This window comes from Dromaius novaehollandiae, chromosome Z (assembly GCF_036370855.1).
Source record: "Dromaius novaehollandiae isolate bDroNov1 chromosome Z, bDroNov1.hap1, whole genome shotgun sequence".
NCBI classification, from domain to species: domain Eukaryota; kingdom Metazoa; phylum Chordata; class Aves; order Casuariiformes; family Dromaiidae; genus Dromaius; species Dromaius novaehollandiae.
The window spans coordinates 8,797,537-8,823,871 of NC_088132.1; the positions used below are offsets into that span (position 1 = coordinate 8,797,537).

The window sequence follows — 26,335 nt, forward strand, 5'->3', positions numbered from 1 at the left end:
GGTGGTGGGGACAGTGGGGGTGGTGCTGGTGCTGGTGCTGGTGCTGCTGGTGGTGGGGACGGTGGGGACGGTGGGGATGGTGCTGGTGCTGGTGGTGCTGGTGGTGAGGATGCTGGTGCTGCTGGTGGTGGTGGTGGTGGGGACAGTGGGGGTGGTGCTGGTGCTGGTGGTGCTGGTGGTGCTGGTGGTGAGGATGCTGGTGCTGCTGGTGGGGATGGCGGTGGTGGTGGTGGTGGTGGGGATGGTGGGGACGGTGGTGCTGGTGCTGGTGGTGCTGGTGCTGGTGGTGGTGAGGATGCTGGTGCTGCTGGTGGTGGTGAGGGTGGTGGTGGTGGGGATGGTGCTGGTGGTGGTGCTGGTGGTGAGGATGCTGGTGCTGCTGGTGGTGGTGGTGGTGGGGACAGTGGGGGTGCTGGTGCTGCTGGTGGTGCTGGTGGTGAGGATGCTGGTGCTGCTGGTGGGGCCGGCGGCGGCGGCGAGCTCCAGCCCCGCGCGCCCTCGGGAAACCCCCGGGCGGGAGGCGGCGCGGGGCGGGCGGGAGGAGGCGCGGAGCCGCCCCCGGCGGGCGGAGCCGGGCCGCCCCCGGCGCAGCCCCCGCAGCGGCGCGGCGCGGCGCGGCGCGGCCGGCGCTCCGCGGGCAGCCGAGCGGCATGAAGGAGCCGGCGCTGCCGGGCACGTCGCTGCAGCGGGCCTGCCGCCTCCTCGTCGCCTTCTGCGCCCTCCACCTCTCGGCCACGCTGCTCTACTACCTGGCGGGCAGCGCCCTGGGGCCGCCGCGCAACCCCGAGCCGCCGCCGCGCCGCCCGCCCCCGCCGCCGGGGCCGGGGCCCCGCACGCCCGGGCCGCGTCCCGCCTCGCCGCCGCCGCCGCCGCCGCCGGGGCCCGGCGCCCGCCCCGCCTCGCCGCCGCCGGGCCGCCCGCCGCCCTGCGCCGACCCCTCGCCGCTGCTGGGTGAGTGCCGCCCGCGCCGTCGGGGCGCCGGAGCCGGGGGGTCGAGAGAGGGCCGCGGGGCAGGGCGGGGAGCGGGGCATTTCTGGTGCTGCGGTGCGGGACCCTGGTGCCTGGCGGCCTGGCCTTTGCTTTGCGAGAGCCGGGGCCCCGCGGCCGCGGGCCTCCCCCGGGTCTGCTCGGGGGCTGCGGGGCTCACGGACCGGCCGCAGCCTTGCAGCGCGGTGCTGCGGTGGTTTCTGCGTCGGTCTAGCGCAGCGGCTTTGGTCCGCTCAGTTCGTATTGCCGTCAGGAGGGGGGAAAAGAGGAAAAAAAAAAAAAGGAGAATTTCAGCCCCCTCCCCGCCCAAACCAGGCTCTTAAAACTTGCCATTTGTAGCTGCTGCCCTTCGAATAGACGCTCCCTGGGAAGCACGAAGCAGAGTTTATCACTTGGGCTGCCGGCATCCTGGGTGTCGGCGGCTCGGCCGTGAGCACCCACGCCCAGGGGACCGGGGATCCCCTCACTCCGCATCGGTGCGCCGCCTTTGCACGGACACCTTTGTCGCTGGAGATTTATAAGCGGGGAAGAGGCTTTTGAGAAGCTACATGTGGTTTTTCGCGTTTCGAAAGTGACACAGAAATTCATAGTTTCTCTCAGTACTCGCTGGTCAGCTTTTCATGGATCGATGCATCTGAATAACAAATGACTGGTTTGTTATTGTAGGAAGGCGGTTTTGAGGTCTCTGAAAGGAACTGCGTTCAGTTTTTTTGTTTTTTGTTTATGTTTTGTTTTGTTTCTGATTTGTGTCTTTCACTTCTTTCCCTTGATCGCTTTAGCCTGAAAGTGGCTGCATGAGTCTGTGCTCCCAACGGGCGTGTGGGAGGGAGCCCTTCGTGAACGCGGCTTTGCTTTGAGTGATCTCCGCTTACCCTGATCCTCTCAGCAGCCAGTCATGTGCTTTGAAATGCCCCGCGATACGCAGAAATGCTCCCAGTATCTCCAGGATCCAAAGCACTGCCAGGTTTGGTGGCTGAAGGACTGAACAAAGTATTTTATGCTCCCTTTGCATCATCCTCAGCGCGACTTGCTGAATCTGTCAAAGGCCGAAGGAGGCGATTGGAAGTGGTTGCAGCTGTTCTGGGAGTTGTAGGGTTACCCAGAAAGTAGCCCCTAACAGCGCAGTCAGCGGATGATTTTCAGCTAAGGAGGACTCAGTATGTGGGGTGTGCACTCGGATGCGGGTTGATAACGTTACGCTTTCAAGATTTGTAGCCTTCACGTAGGTAAGAAACGTGGCCGGTCTGGGGTGTTTAGTTTTCCTCTGCTTTTTCTGACTTTGATAGCAAATGGCACTCACAAAACAATCCTGTCATACCTCAGATGTTGGTGAGAGATGGGTCCGCTCTGATTAACTTCTCGTGTATCTCTAAGGTCAGCGTAGGGAGTGGGGACCTATGCTGTCTGCAGGCATTTCTGGCACTTCACTCAACCACCCAGAATTCAAAAAACTCTTCTTTGTGCGTCCAGAGCTTCTTACTGGTGTAAATGTAACAGGCAGGAATGAGCAGGGATCTTCCTTGGATTCCCACCTTCCCAAACTCATGGAAAATGTTCCGGTATCGCCAGGTAGCTCAATCTGCTCCGTTTCCTTAGTGCTAAATTCAGTGAAACACACCTCTTTTTTTTTTTTTTTTTTTTTTTTTTTTTTTTTTTTTATGTCATTGGGAAGCATGTGATGAATCATGCAGGATCCGTGTGACTGAGCTGGTTTGGCTTTTTGAACAGTCAGATAGCCAGGTACTAATTTTGAGGCCCAGAGGTTTCTTTCTAGCAAAGTTCAGAGAGAGTGGTTTACAATCCCTGCTGGCTGGCCCTGGAACAAATGCATTAGCTGAATGAGGTTTAATCTCCACAAGCAACTGCCAACTTTAAAATGCTTTTATGGTTCAGTTATCCTTATTTATAATTTAAAAGCATAAATCAGGCCTGGGGAAATAATAGCATAAATCAGCCCTCAATTAAAAGTCCTTAGCAGCTGCGAAAGTCCTCTAATATAGGGTGATATATACATTTTGGATGCATGCTCCAGTTGAGAGCTGCGTGCCGGTGAATATCTTAAATAGGATGTGTGTATGTAGGAGCAGAGACCACTTACCATCGTGAAAATTCAACTTCTGAGAAGCCTTAAAGGTGAAGGCAAGTAAATCCGACTGTATTGTGTACCTGGCCGTTCCCCAAGCTGTTGCCTTCTCTATGAGATGCAGAACAACACTGCAAAAAAAAGAAAACAAAAAAAACAGAACAGAAGAAAAAAAAATCGGTCGCTCTAAAGAAGCAGTAAATATGTTGGCCTAAATGCTTTCAGAAAGGTCAAGTGATTTTCTTTGACCTTTTCCACCAGATATTTGGGTTTGGGTGCTGGCGCTGGTGTCGGCTTGTTGTTTTTGACAGGGAAGGGGGCAGGTATCCCCGTGCAGAACAGCTGTATTCTAAAATAGCTTCCATAAACAGCAGAGCAGCTGACGTGAAAGCAACTCGTATCTTTCGGTGCCGGAAATCTGTAAAGCAGAATCTTGTGGAAAGGCTTATCTGTATTTCAAGGATGTCATTTTTCAGGTCCTGCCTGATGGAGAACACGTGTTGTTTATGGAAGTTATTTTAGAATACAGCTGTTGTCTTAACCGTTTTTGACCCTCGTTTAGGTACCAGGTGTGGTGGCTGGCAAGGGACCGTAGAGCAGGGAGACAGAAATCACTCCCAGCCCCTTGGGCATCGCGTGGTGACGATGACCCGCGCGCCCAAAACGTGCTGCGGCAACGTGCCTGGATCAGTAGCTTTTTACCCCCAGGTTTGAGACAGAAAACATGACAGGACCAGACACTGAAATCAGTGGACATCGAGAAAAAATAACTTCCATGGTAACGTACGAATCGGTGAATAGTCCAGAGCACAAACCACTAGATAGGTGCTCGTCCTTCAGTAATGTTTAAAAACGAATACACTTTCTGATCGGTTGTCTGTTTGGTGGGGGATCTTGGGCACGCCGGAAGAATAACCGTTTCTTCCCGATGTCAGAGTCTTGGATAGAAACTCTGATGTTTTCCACTGTCAGAAAGGCATGTTTAGAGGAAAAAAAAAAAAAGGAAAGAAAAACTACTTCTGCCAGCTTGCTTGTAAGCAGCACTGTCAGCTGGAGGAGGAGAGCCCTAGGGCATGGCCTTTTTCTTTAATGCGCTGTTACTGATGGCTGGGTAGTCAGCGCAAGCAGTGGTTTTAAGCTGTAAATGCTAGAGATAAGTAACGACGGTATTTTGATGCTTTCAGGTTTGTTTGGAGGCGGTAGAAGTGGGAAGAGAAGTGGCCTGCCAAATTGGTGGTGATCCTTAATGTCTGTATCGCAGAAGCTCTTAGGGGATGTGTGCTGCAGGAAAAGCCAGCGAACGCACTAATAATCCTCTCGTTTGAGGCCTCGGTATTTACGAACATTGCATCCTAGCTGAGCAGAATTCAGGGTGGGAGAACCAAGCACTAAAAGCTGCAAAAGCGTCGGTTTTTAGGAAAGGTTCTGGTTGGGACTTTGCTGCTGGGGGTTGTGGAGCACGTCTGAGCTCCGGCTCCTGTACCTTGCCCACCTCCTGCCACGGGCCCTTCGGCTCCCGGCGGGGGAGCAGGGGCGTCGCGATCCCCCGACGGCAGCTCTGCCGCGGCAGTGACTCGCGGCTCCTCCTCGGCGGGGCCGCTTGCCCCATCCAGCATCAGCGAGAGTGCATCTGCCCTGCGCGGAGCATCTCCCCCTCCCCGGTTTCTCCTCTAACTCGCTGTTCTCTGCTTTTCTGTTTTCTCAAGCCTCTCTAGGCTTGGTGCGGTCTCGGCTCCTCCCGGACCCGCGTGCCGCCGGGATCCCGGTTCCGTGCCGCAAGCCTGTTTGGTGCACGGCGCTGGGCGGCAGCGGGTGCCGTCCGGGAGGGAGGCGGCGGCGGGGGAGAAGGAGGGTTGTGCAACTGCGGAGACGGCGAGGAGGAAGTTGGCGCGGGAGCGGTGCCTCCGCCGTCACGCGCCCCTCGGCGATGCCGTTTTGAAAAAGTAAAATAGAAACTTGCAGAGGAGAGCGCGGGGAGGACTGGGGGAGGGGAGGGGTGACACGTGGACCCGTTCGCTCCAGCTTGTGCTTCTTTGGCCTCGAAAGAGAGCTGGAGAAGCCGCGTTAAACCTCTCCAGAGAGTACGTTTAAGATGTCTGGCGGGGGGTAAGCGCGTGTTCCTGGCAGCGGGGCTGGTGGCTCCGCGGCTCGGCGGAGTCAGCCGTTCCTGAAACACGCCGGAGACACCGGTCCCACATCCGTGTCATCTGGAGCGCATTTATTTTCAAAGCGCAGGCTTTCTCGGGAGACAGGGAGCAGCCCCTGCGAGGGGAGCATCCCTGACCCAGAGTGATCCATTATATCCTGTAATCTGGCTAAAATACAGGTCCTGGAGCACGGTCAGGCTTGTGAGCCGTCTCCTGCAGGCACCGCGCCGTGCTGGAGCGCAGCTACTCCCGGGACGCGGCGCAGCGGGCGGGATGCGCTGGAGAGGAGGAAGAAAAGTTTTCCATCTCATGCATCTAGGGTTTTATAACGTGCTTGCTTCTTTGCCAGCACTGATCTGAGGCAACAGCGAGTTTCTTTGGAAACTGGGCCAAGTTTATGTTCAGAGCGAGACAGCCGTTTGCAGCCTCCCAGGCTGCACCGGGATGTAGGAGCTGGTTGCTTTCCCCATCCCCATGTCCTTTTTGGTTGTTTTTTTACTTTTTTTTATTCCCCCCGGTGCATATCCTGCAGTCCTCCATCCTACCACCCCTCTCCCTAGGGCAGGAGGAGCCCCGGCTCCTGACCGCCGAGCAGGGAGCAGAGGACGGAGCCGCTCGGTGCATGGGGCCGGCTGGTAACAAACCCGGCTTCAGTGCCGCGGTGATGGGGATTCAGGTTGTTTTTGTCTGTTTTTTTGTCCCCCCCCAAGTGTGGATGGAGCAGTGTTAATGTCCAGTTTGCATCTGTCTCTCCAAGTGGGAGGAGGTCTCACCCCAGAGCCCTGTCCCCAGCCCCACGAGAGAAGTGTGGGGCGTTTTTCTTTGCTTGTTGCTTTCTTTTTCCCTTTTTTTCTTTTTCCTTTGTGCGAGTCCGTGCCCCCAGCCCCTGCGGGCAAGGAGAGGCGCTTGGCCGGCCTGACGGAGAATTAGCACCTCCAGAGACAGGCAAGCTGCGAGGATCATCCACCAACTACCAGGACACCGCACACCGCCTTCCCACCCTTGCCGCCCCGGGCTGTGGGGGCTCGGGGCAGCCCCCAGCCCCTGCGAGCTGTCCGAAGGGGCGTTGCTGTCACCGCGTCCCGGGGTTTTTTTTTTTTTAATTTAATTTAATTTATTTATTTATTTATTTTCCGTTAGAAACGTGGGCACGGGGGAGCCATCCGGTTTCGGTTACCGATTTTGCACGGCCGCCCCGTGCCCGCCCCTGCTGTTTACGGAGCCGGTTCTCGCGGGGGGGCTCCAGGTGCGGCGTGGGGACGGAGATGGATTGGGGGGGGGACAGTTTCTTATGGGTGGTTTCGCATGGGGCCGGGCGGGAGGCTCTGGGGCTCGCAGAAACGCGTCCCCGGGAGGGGAGGCTGCCCGATGCCGTGCGTCCGGGAGGCCTCTTGTCCGTGCGTCCTGCTGCGGAGAGCGTTCTCCTGGCAGGGAGGGGGGGCTCCGTTTTGGGGAGTTTTTTCGGTGTTTTTTGTTTTTCGTTTGATGAAGGCAGCTGGGTTTTCCTTTTGTTTGTTCTTTAAGTGCCTGGAATTTCATTTCGTTTCGGCAGCCCGCAGCTAACTTTGGGGTAAATAAGCTTAAATAACGCACAGATCACCCCGTTCCAAAGGAGCACGTTCAAAGCTGCTTCATCAAGCGCTTGCTCCGTTTTGAGCCCGCAGCTAGGGCTTTTCTTCCCTCCCCAAAAGCACTTTCTTGTGGAAATGGCAAAGCGCTCTCTCACTTATTTGTTTGTTTGTTTATGGCACCGCGTGCCAGCTCGAGAGAGACACCTCGTGCCAGTGTCGGCAATGTCTGGGGCTACATAAAACGTGTTTCTGGTTGTATTTAATGCAAACCCTGCCCTCCGCGGCCCTCCGCGGCCGAGGGATGTGCCGTGCAGCCAGGCGCCCGCGTCTCTGCACGCGCCGGACTTTCCCCGCGCGGCACCGTGGCCATGCAGGGATTTCGGGGCTTCGGGCGCCGGTTGCAGTCTCGCTGCCTGGCCTCCATCCCAGCCGCTTCCCGCACTTTCTTTTTTCCTTTTTTTTTATTTTAAAAAAGTCATTCACCTGAGCAGCAGGATGCAATTCCCTGCACGCCCCGGGACCCCAGCAGGACGACTCGCCCCATCATCTTCCGGGGTGGGGTTGGTTTATGTTTGTTTTTCTTTCTCTTCTTTCCTCTTTTTTTTTTTTTTTTTCTTTTCCCCTCACCAGCAGGAATTGATTTTTGTGTGGTTTCTTCAGAGAGGGGTTGTCGGGCCCCGTCCCTTTCCGGCTAGGCCTCCGCGCGCGGATGCCGTTCCTCGGAGCGCTGCTCCCCTCCGCCCGCAGCTGAGACCTTTCTCGTTCGCCTCGCTCGAGGGTGGTGGTGGTGGTGGTGATGGGGGAAGTGAGTGAGAAGTTCCGAACTTGGGTGTTTCGGACCTCGGTGCTGCACACTTTCACTTTCATTCTCACGCAGTTAAATATATCTGACATCTGTGCCCGTACTAAAGCATGCAAAAGATCTTTTTTTTTTTTTTTTTTTTTTTTTGAAGTGTTTGGGAGGGCGATTCATTTTCACAGGTCCTGGTGAAATGCCCTCCGGTCCTGAGCTGCGCACGATAGCCCGGGTGGGCTCTGCTCAGCCCTGTACCTCCGGTCACCCCCGGGTGCTTTTCAGCCCAGCCTGCGCCGGTGCGTGGGATTTTCCCCACCCCGGTGCAGAATTTGGCCCTTCTCCATGTTGAATGGGGCTGTCCGAGTTCATGGTGGGGGGTCCAGCGTCATTGCCGGTATGCACCAGTGCCCGTGCAAGGGGACGTGGGCCCTGGAGGAGGTGTTTCACCGATGTCCAGACCGCAGTCACACCGCTTTTTGGGGCCTGAGCTCCGCGCGCAGACACAGAGGCTGCAGCTCGAGCTGCGCAGGGCGTCGCAGCAGCGTTTTCCCCAGCGAAGGCTGGAGCAGCCGCAACGCCTCTGGCAGCGCCGGACGTGGGGTGTCTGCTGAGGGGGTAGCTCCTGCGGCGCGATGGGTTTCGGACGTGGCTGTTGGGAGCGAAGAGGGCACCGAGCCTGTGGAGCGTGTTCTCCAGGTGCGCTGGGCCCCTTGTTTCCCTGTCACTTTTTGCAAGCCTCACCTTTTGCCTTTATTTGACAAACAGCTTCCTGTTTGTATCGCGCTAACCGCACTGGCTCTTCCGACATCTGCTTCTCTGCAAAACAGCTTTCCTCTGCACCTCTCGTTTGAAGCTGGGTGGAAGTGTTGCTGGGTGTGAAAGATGTTTTTCTTTCCCTTCTCCTACCAGGGCCACCTAAAACCTCCTCGTACAGTCTGTCGGGCGTGTTGTAAAGCTCTTGTCTCTTTGCAAACTTACGGGAATTGCTTATTCAACTTTTCAGGGTGTTGACTTTTTCTTTTTTTTGGCAAAAACTGTATAGTCTTGCTCACTAAGGTTGGTGAAGCTGCTGTGTTGCGGCTTTGTGATTTTGGATCCCAAACGGTGTCTGCCTACAAATCCCGGGGCCAAATGCACTAACCGAGCTGCGTGTCAGCAGAGCTCAGTCGTGTGCGTGTGTTTTTTGCTGCGGTGTGACACACGGTGGCTGTTGTGTCAGGCGGTCGCCTTGAACAAAAGCAGAACGGGTCGAGGTGGGGTGAATCGAGCTGGAAAGTTCACCTGGTAAACACAGATATGGAGGGAGTTTTGGCGGGTATGACAGCACTCACAGCAAACTTTGCATCCCTTTCCGTGCATCCGCAGACCACGTCCTCGGTCGGCGTCCTTGGGAAGCAATACCCTTGAGGCTGCTATGCAGGTAATCACATTTCAGTCAACGTGATTTAAAATTAGCAGCTGAAATCATGACTCTGGTCACCAGCTGGAAAGCCCTCATTGACAGGTTTGCTCTTAGTCTTGTTCTCTTTAGGAGATGAACGGAAAATTGTGATTTTTTTTTTTTGGTTGGCTAGTATTTTGGCATTGCTTTTTATTAACCTGGTGGCTTTATGAAGTCTAGACCAATTTATTTTAGCCATTCTGTATTTGAAAATGCACTTACTCAAATTTTTACATTTCTGCATTCTTTCTGACACCAGTAAATTTATTAACTGCATGATTTGTGTCAAGCTTTTCCTACAAACAATTGGAATTGAAATGTACAGAGCCAATATCTAAAATGTTTTTACAGACTTTAACATTGGCTGTATCAGGATAGTGTTTGCAAGGATGCATTTGACATTTAAAGCTGATTTATTAAGCAGAAATCGTGACTAGTACAGATAATTTCTCATCAGCATCCTTCAAGAATCTGAAGCTCTTAAACCTCCATCTTCTGCAGCTTTTTTTTTAACCATAAATGTGTGTGTGTGTGTGTGTTTTCTCTCGGTTTTTTTGTTTCTGATCTTCCAGTTTCTTGAAGGCAAACGAGACCAAGTGCAGTGTTGCACTCGCTTTAGTGTGATGAGCTGTCTTGGTTTGGCTTGGGGGCTGGTGACTGCCAGGCTGTAAAAACACCGTGTAATGTTCAAATGCTTGTGGTTGTGCTTGTCTGGCTGGGGCACACAAGCTGCAGAAGAGAGATTTCCTTTTAAATTAGCCTAACTGGCAAACTTTCTGGTTCCTGGCATTTGGTACTCTGCATGAGTGAATGTGAGCCATTAAAAGAGCTTTTGTGTTTAAACCAGAAAGCATCTCTGGGCTGATGGGATGTGCTTCCGAGTTGTTTCTCTTGAGAAACAATCACAAAAAGTGTACTTTTGCCTTAACAGGAAAGAGTTTTTAGGTGGGACTGCAGCCACCTGGTGTGTGGAAACTGGCCTGATTTGCAAGCGCTGCAATCTGCTGCTTCCGCCGGTCAGTTTGCTGCAGCGTCCTGCAGACCGGTCAGATCTCCCCGCAGAGCCAACACGGAGAGTCACAAAGTCTGGTTCTGCCCGGAAAATGTCCGGGCGGTTTTTGAAATGCCGCTCCTGGTGACAGAACGTGAGGAAGAGAAGAACTCGTTAAGTTTGTGCATAAACTTTCTTTTTTCATCTCAAATGTAGTGCCTGACTCTTTTCTTTCATATTTAAAACTCCAGTGCTGCAAATGCTTATCCATTCCCACTGTCTTTGGGATGAAGAACTGTAATTATCCAGATTGTCCTTTTTTTTCTTTTTTTTTTTAAGTGCAGATAGGCTGCTTCACAGGCTTTCTGTCATGCAGTGCCGTATGAAGAACGGATGCCAGAGCTATCATATCGGTAACTGCTGGAGCGTGTTGCTAGAGCAGCATGGACTTCGGCAAGAAACATGTTGAAGTGCACTCTTATCTAGTAAGCCTTTTACTTTCTCAGTGAACAAAACTTTAGCAGCAGTGCTGTTACAGCAACGCTTTCTGCCTCTTCCTCCCTTGATGCCATCTTCTAAAGGACATGAGACTGAGGGTAGGATGGGGCAAAGGAGGCAGACAGACGTGTGTCAGAGCAGGGAAATGGGCACGGAGCCGGGCCAAAGCCAGAAGCCATTCTGGGAGAGCGGCCACCGCGAGGATGCAGTACCAGCCTTTGGAGGAGACGTCGTGTCCTTGTCCCCTCCCGCCTCCGCTGCTGGCCGGGCATCACCGGCCGTGCACCCGAGCCCTGTCCGCCCGGGACGCGGCCGGCTCCGTCCCCTCGGAGGTGCAGCGGGAGGCTGCCGGCCCCAGCCCTGGCCGCGGCCTCAGTTCCCATCGCGCTGCCACGTGTTGCTTCCTGCCCGAATTCCTCCCATTCTTGTTTCTTCCTCCCGCTGCAAAATGCCCTTCTGAACTTTGTGTGCAAGCCGCCGCTCAGCTGGGGGAGCTTAAGCCCGTGTGGGCCCCTACGTTGCAGTCACGGGCCAGGCGTGCACAGAAATTGGCTTGGCACAGTGTGATAACAGGGGTCGAGAACCAGGCGAGCAGCACTGGGGCACAGCTGGGACAGGCAGGAGTTATCCATGAGTAACGAAAGCACAGTTGTCAACAAACTGATCTTAACTGCTTCAGCTTGAGAAACTTCCTTCTTCCTGTGTGAGAGGAAAACATGGAGACTTGTCTGTTTAATGTAATATTACCCATGCGAAATGCATCATCTGGGGACAGAGAGTTATATATATTTTTTTCTCCTGCATCTTTTTTTCTCCCCTTCTTCTTGGGCAGCATGCAAACTCATCCCTATCAGCCCTTCTCCCTGCTGGGAAATCCACAGAGCAACGAGGTGGAGAGGATGCTTTGGAGAAGCTCTGCCTTCCTGAAGGAAAGACGGTTCAACCGCTTTCACGCAACTGTAAATGTCTGTTTTTGTTGCTCGTGGGTCTTTGTGACACACCAGTGGATGCCCTGCAATGTATATGCAAAAATCGGAGCTCAAAACTGTGCTGGCTGTGTTGCAAAGCTGGACAGAGCCGGAGCGTGGACGCTGCGTCGTAGCTGTTGATGCAGTCCGTCTGTTAACACGCTTCCTGGCGCGCCTCCAAGCAGTCCCTCGGCACAGTTCGGGAACTGTCGCTGGGCAGGGGCCTTTCCCAGAAAACCGCCTGCGGTCAGCCACCTCTTTCTGGAGGCTGAACCGACCAGCATGCGCCCAGACTGCAGCAGGTCGGCCTCAGCCCTTGGGGACAGCTCCAGGCGTGCTCAGTTTATGAGCGTAGATGCAGTCAGTGGACCCTGTCAAATCTCACCCGTGGCACCTGCTTCTGCAAGATGTTATTTCCGTTGCTCGGTGAGTGAATCAGGTAACAAAGCCTCCTAACAGTCGGGTCTTGCCGCCTCTGGGGGTACGTCAAGCACTTCTGCGTGCTTGGGCAGGTCTCCTTCATCTCCAGCCTGAGCAAGCACAGATTTGGAGGGCAGCACATCTGGACGGAAATATCTTCTTCTAGATGAATGACCAAGAAAAAGGCCACTAGCCTCAAGTATTATTTCCACTTCCTAGTTGTATTAGTAGGCGTATACTGGAGCGTGCACAGCGTTGACTGTAAGAGACGCTGTCTTACGTAGCTCTAAAATCACTGGTGCCCCCTCCTCGAGAGGGTCTGCAACCTGATGTCCGTAGCGGGCTCCGGGGTGATGTATTCTGCTAAGTGCAGCCTCATCGTGGACTCCCTGACCCCTGATCCGTGAATCACGTTAGCGGTCACACAGATCATTTGTGCTGCGTGTTACAGAGCCTGCGAATACATGTATTCCCACCACTAATATGTAAATATATAAAACAACTATGTGTGTCATGCATGTTCTCAAAGGGTCCTGGGAACACCTTCAACAAGTGCAAAGAGAAACTGGTAACTCTAAGACAAAACTCACGTACCTGTGTGTGTTCACAGCCGTCTGGAGGAGGGGGAGAGGATGCAGCAGCCAGATCTCTAGGGTCTGATCCACAGCCTAGCATTTAGGTTGCAGACCTTTGTTTTATAAGTGGCATTGCCGGCACGGGGGCCGCAGCACTCCGATCCGCTGCAAACGGGCTGCTCTTTGTTGTTGGCTGGGTGTGCACGCAAAGCACAGCTTTAGAGATGCCATAAACCGATTTATTAGGTCGACATCGCTGAGAATAGCATGTGGCAAAGCGGGAGGTGCTCCTCTAGGGAGTTGTGGTGGTGCTCAGATTTTGTGGCATGCCAGGTCATCAGGTTTAAGTAGCCAGAAGCAAGTTCTGCAAAAGGTGAACCGTTTTCTGCTGAGTTTAGTGCAACGAACGGGCTTATTCTGTGACCAGGTAGGTTCTGGACCTGTTGCGGGAGAGGACAGTTGTTCAGCTGGGGGCAGGGAGAGGGAAGAAGCAGAAGGGGAGCCAAAAGGAGGTGTGAGGGTGGCAAGCTGCTCATTTTGCTCGTATGCAAAACAGCACCCTTCGCTGGCCTTCAGCTGAAGGCGTATGCGTGCAAGAGTCGTGACTGGGAGTACCGGGGAGGGAAGGAAGCTGGTGGATCATTAAATCCTGGTGGTAAGCCTCCCAGCAGAAGTGTGCACTTTGCTTTGTGTAATAACGTCACCATCAGCCAGCCCGACCCGTTTTTCCGACAGCGTGGTTTAGCGCGGGGTACGGCAGCGGCGGGGCGCTCCGCTCCTCGCGGGACTCGTCCAGAGCCCCGGCTCCGCAGGCAGCTCCCTCTGCCCCGCCGGGTCTGGAGGAGGCTCCTCTCCTGCGTTTCTGGCAGGTTTCCGCGACGCGGCACCTGAGCTGGCTGCGGGCACGGGCCGAGGCGGCTCCTGGGTGCGGGTGGGCACCGACGGACGCGGCACACGTGGGGCGGTCGCTGCCGGCAGAGCCGTCCTCGTGCGCGCAGTCGTCCCCGGTCCCTGCGCCAGGAAACACCGGCGTTTCGGGAAGGCTGAGGCCACGTCAGCCAACGGCCCGCGTGTCCCCGCAGCGTTTGGTCGGCCGTCTCCTGCCCGGCAGCCCGTGCTCTCCCCTCTGCTCTTGCTGCCACCAAGGCTCCTCGGGTTTCTCCAGCCTGGACGCAGCGTATCAAGAGCTGGCCCAAGCCGGGTGGGAGCAGCACATCTTTCTCCACCCTTCTCGACGGCGTGTTCCTCACCTTTAAATAGCTCCGAAGCTCTTGTCCTCTCTGGGGTGCCAGTGGGGGCTTCTCAGTTTTACGCACTAGTTTTGGCAGAGGTTATTTTGGCAGTTTCAATACCTGCCATGCTGAAACCGAATGTAGGAATTGCCAACCTGCATGCAAATGTGGATTTCTTTTTTTTTCCTTAGCAGTTCTACCACAGGACTTTTTTTAAAAAGTAATAGGTATGCCTACAAAACACTGAAAGTATCTGTGACAGAAAGGGGGTTTTGTTCGCTTTGCATGTGGCTAGTCTTGGCGTAAGTAACTACGCTGATAGGAGAGCTGGGCTATTTTTGCAGTGCCTGACTCTCATGCTGCGTGAGGTGGAAGAAGACCCAGAGGACACGCTCTTCGCTGGGCTGGTCTCATGATGCATGTGCCAATGGGAGTGCATCTGCTGGACTGCCACGCCAACGTGAGGATTTTCCAGGCTCCTTATACATCTCCGGCGTTTGTAGGGTTGGGTACCCACAGGCTCTTGTGGGTTTCCTGTGAATGGCATTCTCCCTCTTTTCCCTTCGTGGTTGCTTCGGGCGCTGCCTGTGTAGAAGAGCCGATCCTCGTGTATTGCATATGGCCCTGGGGACTTGCTAACTTGCTCCCTGTTGTGCTTTCCTTGCAGTTGGCACGCTACGTGTGGAGTTTTCCCAGCCTGTGAACCTGGAAGAAGTGGCGAGGACCAACCCCGAGGTGCGAACAGGAGGTCATTTTGCTCCCAAGGACTGTACAGCACTTCAGAAAGTAGCAATTATTATACCGTTCAGGAATCGCGAGGAACACCTGAAATACTGGCTCTACTACCTACACCCAATTCTTCAGAGGCAGCAGCTGGACTATGGAGTGTATGTTATCAATCAGGTAAGATGCTGAAGACGTAGGGTTGTAAAACACTTGCCCACGTTACTCTAAAACAGGATTGGTTTCTTTATCCTGATGCCAGTGGGCTGGTGGAGAGGGGTAAGGTCCCTAAACAAATTAAAAACAAAAGAAAAAAAAAGCTGTAGTACAGTAAGAGAATGTGAAAATGAAGACGAACAGTTCTGCTTCGATAATTTTGATTGAAGACCTGGAATCCCCTTTCCCCAGTCAGGCAAAGATACCAGTAAAGAGCTTCTGCTTAAAGAAACCACTTAGTGAGAGGGGATTAAAATCATACTAGCACGACCTAGTCTGTCCAAATGTTCCTTTCTCCCAATGGCTGCGGGAGTTGCATACACAGGTCTTACAGGTGAGAAGGTAACATTAATGCCTAATCTGACATTAGGTGTGCCATAAAGCCGTAGGGTTCTGCTCACGTCCTTGGGCAAGTCCTGTTCGTTTTAGCAGTAGTGCACCAAGTGTCAGGATGGACAAAGCTGTCACGGTGGAGCAGGTGAGTGATTGTCCTCAGGCAAATAGAACAGAAAATAGTGACCGTTTTTTTTCCCTAGATTGGATGGTTGTGGAGCTGTCTTTAAAAAACAGCACATTTCTCTCCAAACAATCTCGGTCTTACTTTGCATCATGATGGTGGTTAAACAATTGGGTGTTTTGCACACGTGGAGGAGCTTAAAATGTTTAGACTGCTGTTTGGACTGCAGTGCGAAAGGGGGATGGTAGTGCTGACAGTTCCAGCAAAGACTTCTGCCTGGAAAATCTTCCAGCACTGTATCTCTCCTGAGTATATACTTGCATCCTGGTTTAACATGAATTTTTATGAATCTGAGAAAGAATATGCTTCCTGAAATGTCACTCCTTAAATTTTCAGATCTGCCAGTGTATTTGGGTGTACCAGACATCTTGAATATTTAAAATTATTGCCCAAGTGATGAATTTCAATACAGAAACGGAAATAAGGGGAGGCTTTTTTTCTAGAAAGAAAACCGATATTCTATTACTGTTATTTCTCTGACTTTGCTCATTTCCACGGTTCCACAGAACTGGGGGGAAAAAATGGTTTGTGGGGAATTAGGGATAGCTCCTAAGAGCAGAAGCTAAGATATTCTCCATGTGTCCCTGAACGTATTTGTGGATACCAGGCCACGGTTGCCGAGTCTGACGTGCATTTCTGCAACATGCAAGGTGACAAGCCGTGTTCTGAAGTCGTGCCCTGGTGACACTGCCCATGTGCAATGCAGAGAGCAGCTCGTAGCTCGGCTCTTCAGACTGACCACGATGACCAAACCCAGCCCGTGCTCCTTCAGGCCGCACTTTCGAGCGCCTTAGCGTTTGCCTGTGTGGTTACTGGTGTTCGGTTACCGGGTCACTTGAACCACGGTCCCCAAACATTATTTGGGTGCAGGGGGGTTGGGTGTCTCAGCAATGCATCTCCATTTTCCATGTGTTGATTAGAAATTAGGATGTAATGGGAATATGACTTCCCCGGCAGTCCGATGGCTGGAACTGCTGCTTTTTCTACCGATCGTGGCTTGTTGGCTAATTCTTCAGAGGACTCAAAAAATTGCCGGTGACCTCAAGGGCGCTGCTTGCGAGTGAGCAGCTGTCTCTGCCGTAAAAAGCCGATAGCACAACTGGGACAGATGGGTGTTTTCCCGTCGGTAGAGCTCAAGGGTGAGGAAAGCACAGGGCCCGACCACGCAGCGCTGGTGCCTGTAGAGGCAGGCAGTCCCCAGAAGCCCAGCTGAGTTCCTGCTGCTGCTGCGACCGTGCATGCTGGCTTGCATCGCCCTGCGTTTCTGGCTCCTCCTCTTCTCTGGTCCTGTCCTCCAGTGCTAGACCTCTGGGGCTGGCTGCGCGCTCTGAAATTAACCTTCAGAAAAATTACCTAATGTCCCTTGAGCAAATCTGGGACGGGTGTAACACCCTGTACACAAGGTGTATATGTGCACTCTAGATATGTCCTACAATTGGATGTAGGTTAGCAGGTGAGACTACCTGATTTGCAAAATAAATGCACTCCTTCTGCATGCCTTTAAAAAGTTGTGTCGGTGCTGGTAAACCAGCTAGGTGCCTCTCTTGAGGGTGAGTGGGAATGCTGAATGGAGAGTTTTGCAGAAAATGTATTAATTCTGCCAGAAGTGTAGTAGGAAAATGCTCTTATTTCTCTGCTGTCTTGACAATTGCTTTTCTGTTTTTCTTGTCTGTCCTTCCCTTTGCATCTGTCCTCCTTTTTTTTTTTATTTTATTTTTCCTTCTAGTGGGGAAATATTACCTTTACTTGTTAATCCTGTCTATAGCAAAGCAATCACTGAAGCAAGGAGAATTACTGTGTGATCTGATTCTTACACGCTGCCTACGTGCTCTTCTGTACTCTGCATCTCATAGAAAGAAAGAGGAGTGCTGAGCCCTGCTACTGCTACACTGGTAATGTCAAACTTCTTCCTTTCAGCGCAATACGTTTCAGTCGTGAGTCCGTTGTGTCTTCGCCGGTCTGTTCTTGTGTGTCCGAATGCACCAGAGCAGTGCTTGACCGAGGTCAGAAGAATGGTGTTTGTGAAATGTCCAGCGTATAACAGGAGCCCGTGGAAAATACCATGTATCGCGCTTCCCACACCCTCCCAGCAAAACCCCAACCCAACACACGGAGTAGCCGTTTTGGAATTTTTTATTTTAATGTGAGATGAGGGGTTAACAGCTGAATGCATGTTTTTTTGTATTTTGGGGTTTTTTTTGGGGGGGCAGCAGCTGTTCAGTGACACACAAACCTGACTGTCAAATTAAAAAGCAGTATCGAATTTGTGAAATCTCCTTTTCGTCCCGTCCACTCCTGCAGCAGTCTTACGCGTTACCTTACGTGTTCGGCTGCTGCTGCTGGGGATCCACCACCCACTAGGCTCGAGGGAGCAGCAGCCGTGCGGTCGGGGTTGCCTCGCGCTGTCGGCGAGGCAGCTGAATCGCGAGCCGCTGCGCGCTCGGGTTTCAAAATGAGTTTCCTCGCTGCAGTCCAGCCCGCGCGAAACGCCAGCGCGGCGGCGACCTCGCGCGCCAAAATGAAGCTTGGGGAAGAGAGGATCTAGCGAGCTCTGCGGGAGCGGTGCAGTTTGCTCAGCCGTTTTTCCACGGGCCCCTGGCGTTACCGGCAGCATCCTCGGTGGCGTTTTTTCCACGTCGTGTGCGTGCGTGTGTGTGTGGGGGGGTGGCTGGAGCATCACGCTTGTCCCGTTATTTCCCAGACCCCTCACGCAGGCCCGGCGCCCGCTGTTAAAAGGAGGAGTTGGGGGTGACGTGCTCCTGGCTTACCTTGCACGTTTCTCGCTGGCAGGGGAGGAGGGAAGACCCACGTGCCCCGCAACCGCTGTCTCCCGCTCTTGCCCTGTTGCCAGCGGCGATGTTGGATGCTCTGGTCCCCGCGAGCTGGGCGGACGCGGGAGGGGGGCTGCCAGCCCTCCCTCCTGCCATCCGGGGAGCCCGGGGTTTCTGCACGCTCGGTCTGGCTCTGCAGCAGAGAGGTGGCACGGGTGGCCTCCCGCAAATCAGCCCGTTGTGGGGCAGGGAGCGGGGCCGTGAACTTGCCCGTGCTGCGGGGAGGCACGGGGAGTCGAGCCGGGAATCCGAAACGGGTGCTGGACACTCGCACTGAACCCTGACACGAGTCAAGTACCAGGATCAGAGCTCAAGGAAAAAGAAAAAAAAAATGGCAGGAAAAACAAATATTAGTCTTAGCAAAAATGTGCTTGGACTACACGTTTACTTATTGGAAGCCCAAAAGCGAGCGTAGAGGCTGCGGCGAGGGCTTGGCTGCGGTGTCGACGCAGCGGTTCCCTGGGCTGCATCGTTCTTCAGGACGATGCTCCTCCGTCAAGGCACGGCCAAGCCGATCCCCCGCCTGGGGACAAACCCCAGCGCTCAGAGGGACCGACCAGGGCACCGGGCGCTGCCGAGCCAAGGGAAGGGCTGGAGGCTGGTGTAATTCTCCTTTATCTGCTCCTTCTCGAGCATCACCTGTGTCACTGTGCCCTACGCTGGCCTGGAGGGGACAGTGGTCGAGAAAGGTTTCCCAGCGCTGCAGTTTGTTTGTTGTTTTCTCAGTTGCAGTTTGTCTGCTTTTTTCCCCTCAGCTTTCAAAGTGGAGGAATAGTTTTCCTCGACTTTCAAAAAGTTGAGGAACAGTCAAAGATGGAAGCCTGTAGCACCATTTCACGCTTGGAGAGATTTCAGTCCCAAATACTCCAGATATGCCACCGCTTCTGCATTGCCTTAAGGTTAAGAGGCAGAGGCTCCTGCAAAAAAGCAAAACCCCTTGTCACTCTTCCCTCTGATCCAGGCCGTGAAGCCCTGGGACAGAAACCTGCTCCTGGGAGGGCATGGTGCAGGTGTCAGCGCTACTTCCCATTTTCCCATTTTTCACCTCCTGCTCTGAAGGCAACTGATGCAAAGCCAGGAGGTTTGCTGCATGGGTTGCCTGTCTGCCATAAGGTTACCACAAATGGCTTTGATGTGTTATCATCTAAGTTCCTTGTCTTTTGGGTCCCAGAGTTTTAAGCTGTGTGGGACGAGAGAGGTAGTGCCCACGTTAAGCATTTGCCATGTAATCGGTCTCTGCCTGCCACGTCCACATGCACTAGGCCAGTGGTGTGGACTCTGCTGGAGATCAGATGGGTGAAGTGGTGTGGAAACCTGGGAGGATTCCCATATGGTAGCTGAGTGCTTAACTGTGCTCATAGCCCAGTCGTTGCATTTTGTTTTTTAAAACATTATTTGGGAGAGGTTAAAAATCCAGATCCTTGTAACAGCATTAGTCCCTAAGCATTGCTAAAAAAAAAAAAAAAAAAAGATTATCTAGATGACTTAGAGTCTACCCAAGGGCATGAGATAGATAAGATCGAGTCTTTCTTGATAACAAAATCAGTGTGAGGAGCTCTTTTCGCCTTTTTCATTATTACAATAGCAGCCAAAGGGCATAAAAGGAAGATATTCTCCTCCCAGAGTGGGGCCGACAAGTGGTTTAAGGTGTGAGTGTATTGCCCTCCACAAAGTGATCCCTGTGCCAGCACCTGGAAAAACTTCCTCTGGGGCGAGGAGGCCAGGTTTCAGGAGTGTTGCTGCTGAGAGAGCCATTACTCCTTTGTTTGCAGCTTGATGGTAGCCTGAAAGCAAGCGTAACTCCTGGAGCTGAGGGAGTACCTCGAACCACCCCGCCCCGAGCATTACCTTTGAGGACCAGCCTCTGGCGTGGTCCAGAACAGTTTCATTTGAAGTCGCTTTTTCCTGAGGGTGCTGGCTTTCCTGGGAGGTTCCCTGCAGGACGTGAGGTGCTCTGCGGCTGGGACTCGGTGGCCCCTTTGCCGACAAGGATATTCTCTGCTCCCGTGGCCTCAGCAGCTGTGCCGTTTCCCATCTTGCTGCCTTCCCCAACCCTCTTGTTCAACTTTGCTTCACTTTCTGTGCTCAAGTCTTCACGCTCTTGCTTATGCATGACGAGGATCATCTTCCCACCACCTTAGTTACTGCATGAACACTTTTATTTCCTGTGCGGGTGTTGAGAATTTGCTCAGATCCACCTCCACTAAAACTCACTCCTCCCTGTGAAGTCATTTAAGCCTGAGGCAGGTGCTGAATGCTTTTGAAAACCTTGGTTTGGCACTCACATGTTAAATCCTTCATTTTAAAAATATTTGAGGTTTCTTCAAGAACCTGTGTTGCCTCTCAAGCCACAGATCCATTAACTGGTTTGCATCAATCAGTTTCCAAACAGATTATTTATTAACCAGGCAAAACAAAACCATTCAGGGGAGGAGGTAAATGGGATGTTTTAAACTGCTGCTCGTTGGACACAGTATTTTATCTATTCTTGATCAGCATCCGACGCCAGCTGCTCTATGCCGGCTCTGGAGCATGTAGCACGCTTGCAAGCCAACATGCTTGCACACGTTCCTGGGCCCCAGAGCCAGGGGCAGCAGGGGAATCCTTTGGCTCAAAGTTGCTCTTCGGGTGTGCAGAGAGAAAGGTGGATTGCAGTAGAATAGGGAGAACTTGGTGGTTCTGTTCTACATCTCCAAGTGTTGCTTCCTGGTGGGCAAAAACTTCAACTTAGACTCAAACCACTGGTATTCTAGGATTTCCGGGTATAATTTTGTTGTTATACTGGTTTTGAAGAGTACCAGTGTGATTAGAGAGCCTGTACTTGTTCTCAGAGCCACGTGTGCTTTGGAAATGTTTCTCCCTGAGAGAGGTCAAACCAATTTCTCCTCAGATTCCTCATTGCTTGGGGAAGAGAGAGGGGAATTTCCATCCCAGCTCACTGATCTCTGCAGATCACTTCCTAACTGTGCCTGGCCTGAGAGAATTGTGCTCCGCTGTGGTATCAGCTTTTTTTCAGGTCCTTCCCATCATGGTGACAGCCCTCCCAATTTCTTTTTCTCGTGAGGTTGTTGACTCCATGATGTCTGGCAGAGGAACTGTAGTCCTTCTCCCAGAGAGCACCTCGTCCCAGTCTTGGCACAAGTGAATGAATCCAGACATCGCAGCCGTGCACCAGACAGGCAGCCCTTGCTTTGGGGTCTTTGCTCCCTGATCCAGCTCCTGCACAACCTCGCAGAGGCTGGTGCAAGCTGGAGTGGGAGAAGGAGCAAGCAGCAGACTGAGACCTTGGCTTATGGGGCTGTCACGTGCTTTGCAAGTCAGATCTTGTGTGCACTCAAACACGTTATTGAGACCACAGGGTCTCAGAGCTGTGTCTGACAGAGCTTAGGAAAGAAGTATCAAAGACCTGGCCAAAACCCCTTTTTTCCATGTTCCTTATCCTGGATGTAACTGGAAGCATCGCCAAGGTTTCCCTCCATGCTGGTCATGCCAAGGGTCTCTTCTTCCATGTGTGTTGTTTGGGTTGTCTCATTTTGTTTGGGTTTGTCGTTTTCCTACACTAGCCGCTTTCCCCGAATGGTCCATTGCACCCTTCCTTCCTCCTCTCCCACCTGTGGCCCTCACCTGAGACCGCTTCCCTCTAACCCCGCGGTCGCAAAGATAAGTCCCCCCATAAAATTCAGTCCCGAAATGGCGATGAGGGCAATACCGCTCTGCACGAAATGCCCTATTTCAGGCGTGGGCGGTTTCGCACCGGCTCGGCTCCGCGTGGCTGGGGCCGAGCCACGTATGGGGCCAGCCTCCCTGCCGGAGAGGGGCAACACTGCTCCCGGTGCCACGGCCCAGCGGGGGAACCGAGTCCCTCCAGCCCCGGCTCGTTCCCTGGCTGTTTCGGCTGCCCCCATGCATTGCGACTTGCTCGGAGAGGGTCGTCCGGCAAACGGGGTCTGGGCTGGCTCGCTTGGGACGGCGGCCCTGGACTTCCGCGGTGGCCGGTCCCGTGGATGCGGGAAGGGCGTGCGGGCTCAAACTCAGTCCCTCGAAGGCAATGCACACATGGTGTGGCAACGCCGGCATCTGGCAACAGGTAGGAAACTGCTGATACCAACTGTTTGATGCAAGGCACTTAACAGTTTTTCTTTGTTTTGAATTAGGATGGAGAAGAAGAATTTAACCGTGCTAAACTGCTGAATATAGGATTCGCAGAGGCTTTGAAAGAGTATGACTATGATTGCTTTGTGTTTAGTGACGTAGACCTAATCCCAATGGATGACAGGAACATCTACAAATGTTACAGCCAGCCAAGGCACCTCTCTGTGTCCATGGATAAATTCGGATTTCGGTGAGATGCCTTTTGAAGGGGCATTTTGTTCCTAATATAGCCTTTAGCATTCCACAGCAGGCACAAGATTACAGCATCCCCACCCACTACTGAAAGCCTGGGAAAATGTCTCTGGCAGAAGTCTGTCTTGGCATGCGTGTTCCTGCAGGGAATGGATAGCTGCGAGGTGGATCACTTGGAGAGGAAGAAGTGGGGAAAACAGAATTAAGCAATTTATTAAAATTCACAGCTCCTGAAAAGTGAAACGTAGGGCTAGGCCAAACTACAAGCTGTCCTTTTACAGATAGCTGTGTATCTGTTGCTGTATTTCAAGCTGAAAGTTGGAAGACAGTTAGTGTTTCTTTTCAGTCTGAATAATGAGACATTCTCACACAGTAAGAATTATTTGCAACTTTAAAAAGACTGCATCAGATGCTATTTTAAGAACAAAACCAAATATTTTTGTCTATTTGATTTTGGGCCACTGGGGGATCTACCCTGGTATCTGAGGGCAATGCAAAACTAAATGCCTTTCAGCGTACGTTTTGGTTCAGCAGACTGCTGCAAATGAAAGTGTGGCTTTCTCTTCTTTTTTTTTCCTCTCCCTCTCTCCCAAATCTCCCAAGAGAAGTTTAAAAGCACATCTATAAAGTTAATACCTTTTGTGACCCCATGTGGCCAGCAGTGCAAGAGGTATTGTGGAGGTGCTGGTGGCATGGCCCTCTATGTGTCTCTGCTCCAGACACAAACCCTGCTCAGGGTGGGACTACCATCAGCACTCGATTGGGGCAGTCGCAGTTTTTTCTTACAGCTAGGTGAATTTGATGAAGTTTAGAGCAAAAATGCAGGCCCCAGGGGTCCTTCTGCTTGTTGAAGGAGAACCAAGATCTGTGGTAGGTCCTTGTGATTCCTGTGTGGGCCTTCTCTTGGTGCTATGGGTCTGCATTTTTTCCATCCCTACTACCCCCCGGTGAATCATCCCTAGTTCAAAGTGGGAGCTAATTGGCTTTGTGCATGCAGTATTACCCTGTCAGCTCATTTTTGGGTTGCAAACTTTCCTTTGGGGTACTAGAGAAAGTGCAGGTGAAAGGCAAGGCTGTAGGAAGCGTCTGCCGCGTCTCTTGGGGCTGATGCCTCGATGAGCTGCCGCTCGGGATCCTGGGGACATCACACGTTGCCCTTCGACTAGATGTCAGGGGTCTTGCCAGTCTGTCCTTTGTGGGCAATGTATTTCTTAGTAAAGACTTCCAGCCTTTGCCAGTGGCAGAATACATTCCAGCCGTATTCACGACCAAGCCTACCAGCTCCTTCGGCTTGGGCTGGGCCTGGCAGCATGGACCGCGTTGTGCGTGGCCACACGTCTCTCCCGGGTTACGCTGCGGCACGCACAGCTCCGTGCAGAAAGGGGAGCAGCCCAGGACTCGCCCCAGCTTCCCTCGTAATTTAGCTGCAGTAGCATCCTGGGTTGGCACTGGGACCATAGCTTGCGGCTGGCACGGGCAAGCCATGGGTTGGGACGGCGGGAAAAATACCCACTCGATGGAGGGGACTTCTGCCTTTTCACCAGCAAACCTCCGCAGTTAATGACATTTTCTTCCTCCTCCAGGTTACCTTACAACCAGTATTTCGGAGGCGTGTCTGCTCTAAGCAAAGAGCAGTTCACAAAGATCAACGGGTTTCCAAACAACTACTGGGGCTGGGGTGGCGAAGACGATGACATTTATAACAGGTAAGCACCCGCCTCGACACCCATCTCGCCTTGAACTGCCTCCCGCTGGGCTTAGCCCCGGCGCGGGAAATTCCTGACCCTCCTCGCCCCGCTGCTCCTCCGCTCGCCCTGGGGCAGCCGCCGGGCTGGGTCTCGGCTGGGGCCGCGCAGCCGCCTTCGCGCCCCGTGCACAGCCTGGGATCGCCCCGCGGGGCTCCAGGTCGGCGCTGCCGCTGGTGCAGGGCCCTGTTTTGCCGTATGTGGGGGAAACGGGACCGGCTTTATGTCGCCGGTGTCCGGTGCGGGTAGGAAACCGAGGCAGAGCGTGCCCAACTGGATCCTCCTGATGGAGCAGAGCCCTCCCGTTGCAAAGAGGGTGCAGCTCATTCCTGCCGGCGCTGGCGCCTGGTTTTGCAGCTTCCAGGACGTATCCAGGAATGAATCCAGCTGGAAAACAACACTCCCGCCCCCGCACACCGCTTACGAACGCTGATTTGCCTGGTGGGCTAAACCATTTGTGCCAGCGCATTGGTTGGAGTGCAGCGCTTCTGAATTTCCTAGCGTTGGCCGAAGGAAAGGGGTTTCGGTCCTGGGGTGAGGCCGGCATGTCGCTCCAGGACCTCTGCGGGAGAGGGAGGTGGGATGGTTACCCACGTAACTTAACGCGGTCGGAGACGTGCCCCGCTCTGAAGTCTGGCGGTGGATGCCTTTGTACCCGAGAAGGCTTTGTTTGTCAAGTTTGAACCAGTCCTAAATAACACCGTGAGCCTTTGTTTCCTGTTTGGAACAAAGGTGAACACACAATGCTCGGAACTGCAGAATAGAAGTAAGGTATTTGCACAGTGTAGGTTGCACCCGTTAATGCCTAAAGATCAAGGGAGGGCATAGCTGTGGGTTAGGGTTACATGCCCTGAAAAGGTAGGACAGTAACTTTGAGAAATCATCATGGCAGCTTGGACTTGAGAAGCTTCACTTCAGTTTCTTGGCTGCAAAATGGACTCTTGCATGGTCTTTTGCCTGGGAGTTATGAACTCTCCTGAGCTCAGGAAAAATCTTCATAAAAATGCTTGTACCTTCCTGAGACAGCTGCAGATTTTCAGCAATTCTGTTTAATAAAAGACAGCTTCTAGTGGGCCACGGCATTCAAAGAAGAGTGGTGGTCCTCTTTTTTCTGGCATTCTGATTTTGAAGACTAGAAGGTGCCACATAAAAATGAAAAGGGAGGCCAAAAGAGGAAGAAATTGTGTACTTTTTCAGCCTTGGTATCCGCGATCTGTAGGTGTCTTGCTGCACGCAGCGTGCACACAGATGAAGATGAGCTGTCCTTGGGCCCAGGGTCACTTTTTGCCTGCCCTGGACAGCTTGGGTGGGCAGGACTGGAAGGGGCTGAGTTTATCAGCCCGCCGAACGTCTCTGGTCCCCGGGCGGTCTGGAAGAGGGGTTGCTTGTGAGCTGTGAAGAGGAAGTTCGGGAATTTTGAACATGAGGCCCAGGGGTGGTGAGGATGCTTTAATACTGATCTGGTGAGGTGGTTTTTGTGACCGGCCTGGACGCGGCTTTGAAAATGGAGCAATCAGTAGGACGAGCTGCAGGAGAAATTCTTTGAGCTGATCTGACTGTCGCTGCCTTCTCTCTGCACATCCCTTTTTCCAGCTTGGTTTTACTGTATGGGTGGGGAGCTATTTTTCTGCCCATCCCTTCCACAAGGCCCCCAGAAGCCTGTGGAATCGCTGGTGGAACGGCCCGCTTACGTAGCTTGTCACAGATGTTTAATGCATTCATTTTTTTACAGGCTGGTATTTAAAGGTATGGGGATATCTCGGCCGGACGCGGTCATTGGAAGATGCAGAATGATTCGTCATTCCAGGGACCGTAAAAACGAACCCAACCCAGAAAGGTGCGTGCGTGAGTCTGCATGTTCTCGGACAAATTCAAGGGGTGTGTCCTTGCTGCTCTGACGTATTTAGCTTTTTCTCGTCGGTGTAAAAACCTGGTGACTGTGGTCTGCTATAATCTCCTCTTGCCGAGCTCTCCGTTCCACAGGCTATAAACTGCCCCCCTCCCCCTAGCCAGCTTTTTTACCTTATTACCCATCTTTCTTGTCACCCCCAGATTTCCCTGCTGCGCAAACACCTTTCCTTTCCCAAGCATCCGAGCTGATATACGTCACATTAAACTCTGAGCGATTGTTCCCAGCTTATCTTTGGTGTTGAAAACCCTTGCTTTTAGTACGGTCCTGAAAAGGGATCTGCGTGCCTACAGGCTTGGCTGTTTTTTCTACCTAAAAGCTATTCCCTCGGGGCCTCCTCA

The 26,335-nt window shown here is 53.0% G+C and overlaps 1 protein-coding gene across 2 annotated transcripts in view; it reads left to right on the plus strand.

The window, feature by feature from the left end:
* The first annotated feature begins 590 nt into the window (after positions 1-590).
* B4GALT1 (beta-1,4-galactosyltransferase 1) overlaps positions 591-26,335 on the plus strand; it is a 29,175-nt gene continuing 3,430 nt past the window's right edge. The window contains exons 1-5 of one of the 2 annotated variants that reach the window (XM_064502080.1): positions 591-951; positions 14,377-14,612; positions 22,151-22,338; positions 23,924-24,046; positions 25,818-25,922. In XM_064502080.1, the coding sequence (XP_064358150.1) occupies positions 651-951; positions 14,377-14,612; positions 22,151-22,338; positions 23,924-24,046; positions 25,818-25,922 (953 nt within the window). In that variant the 5' untranslated portion in view covers positions 591-650. Of the gene's footprint in view, positions 952-11,874; positions 11,909-14,376; positions 14,613-22,150; positions 22,339-23,923; positions 24,047-25,817; positions 25,923-26,335 lie in introns of those variants that run through there. The other variant, XM_064502081.1, reaches the window with a different exon arrangement.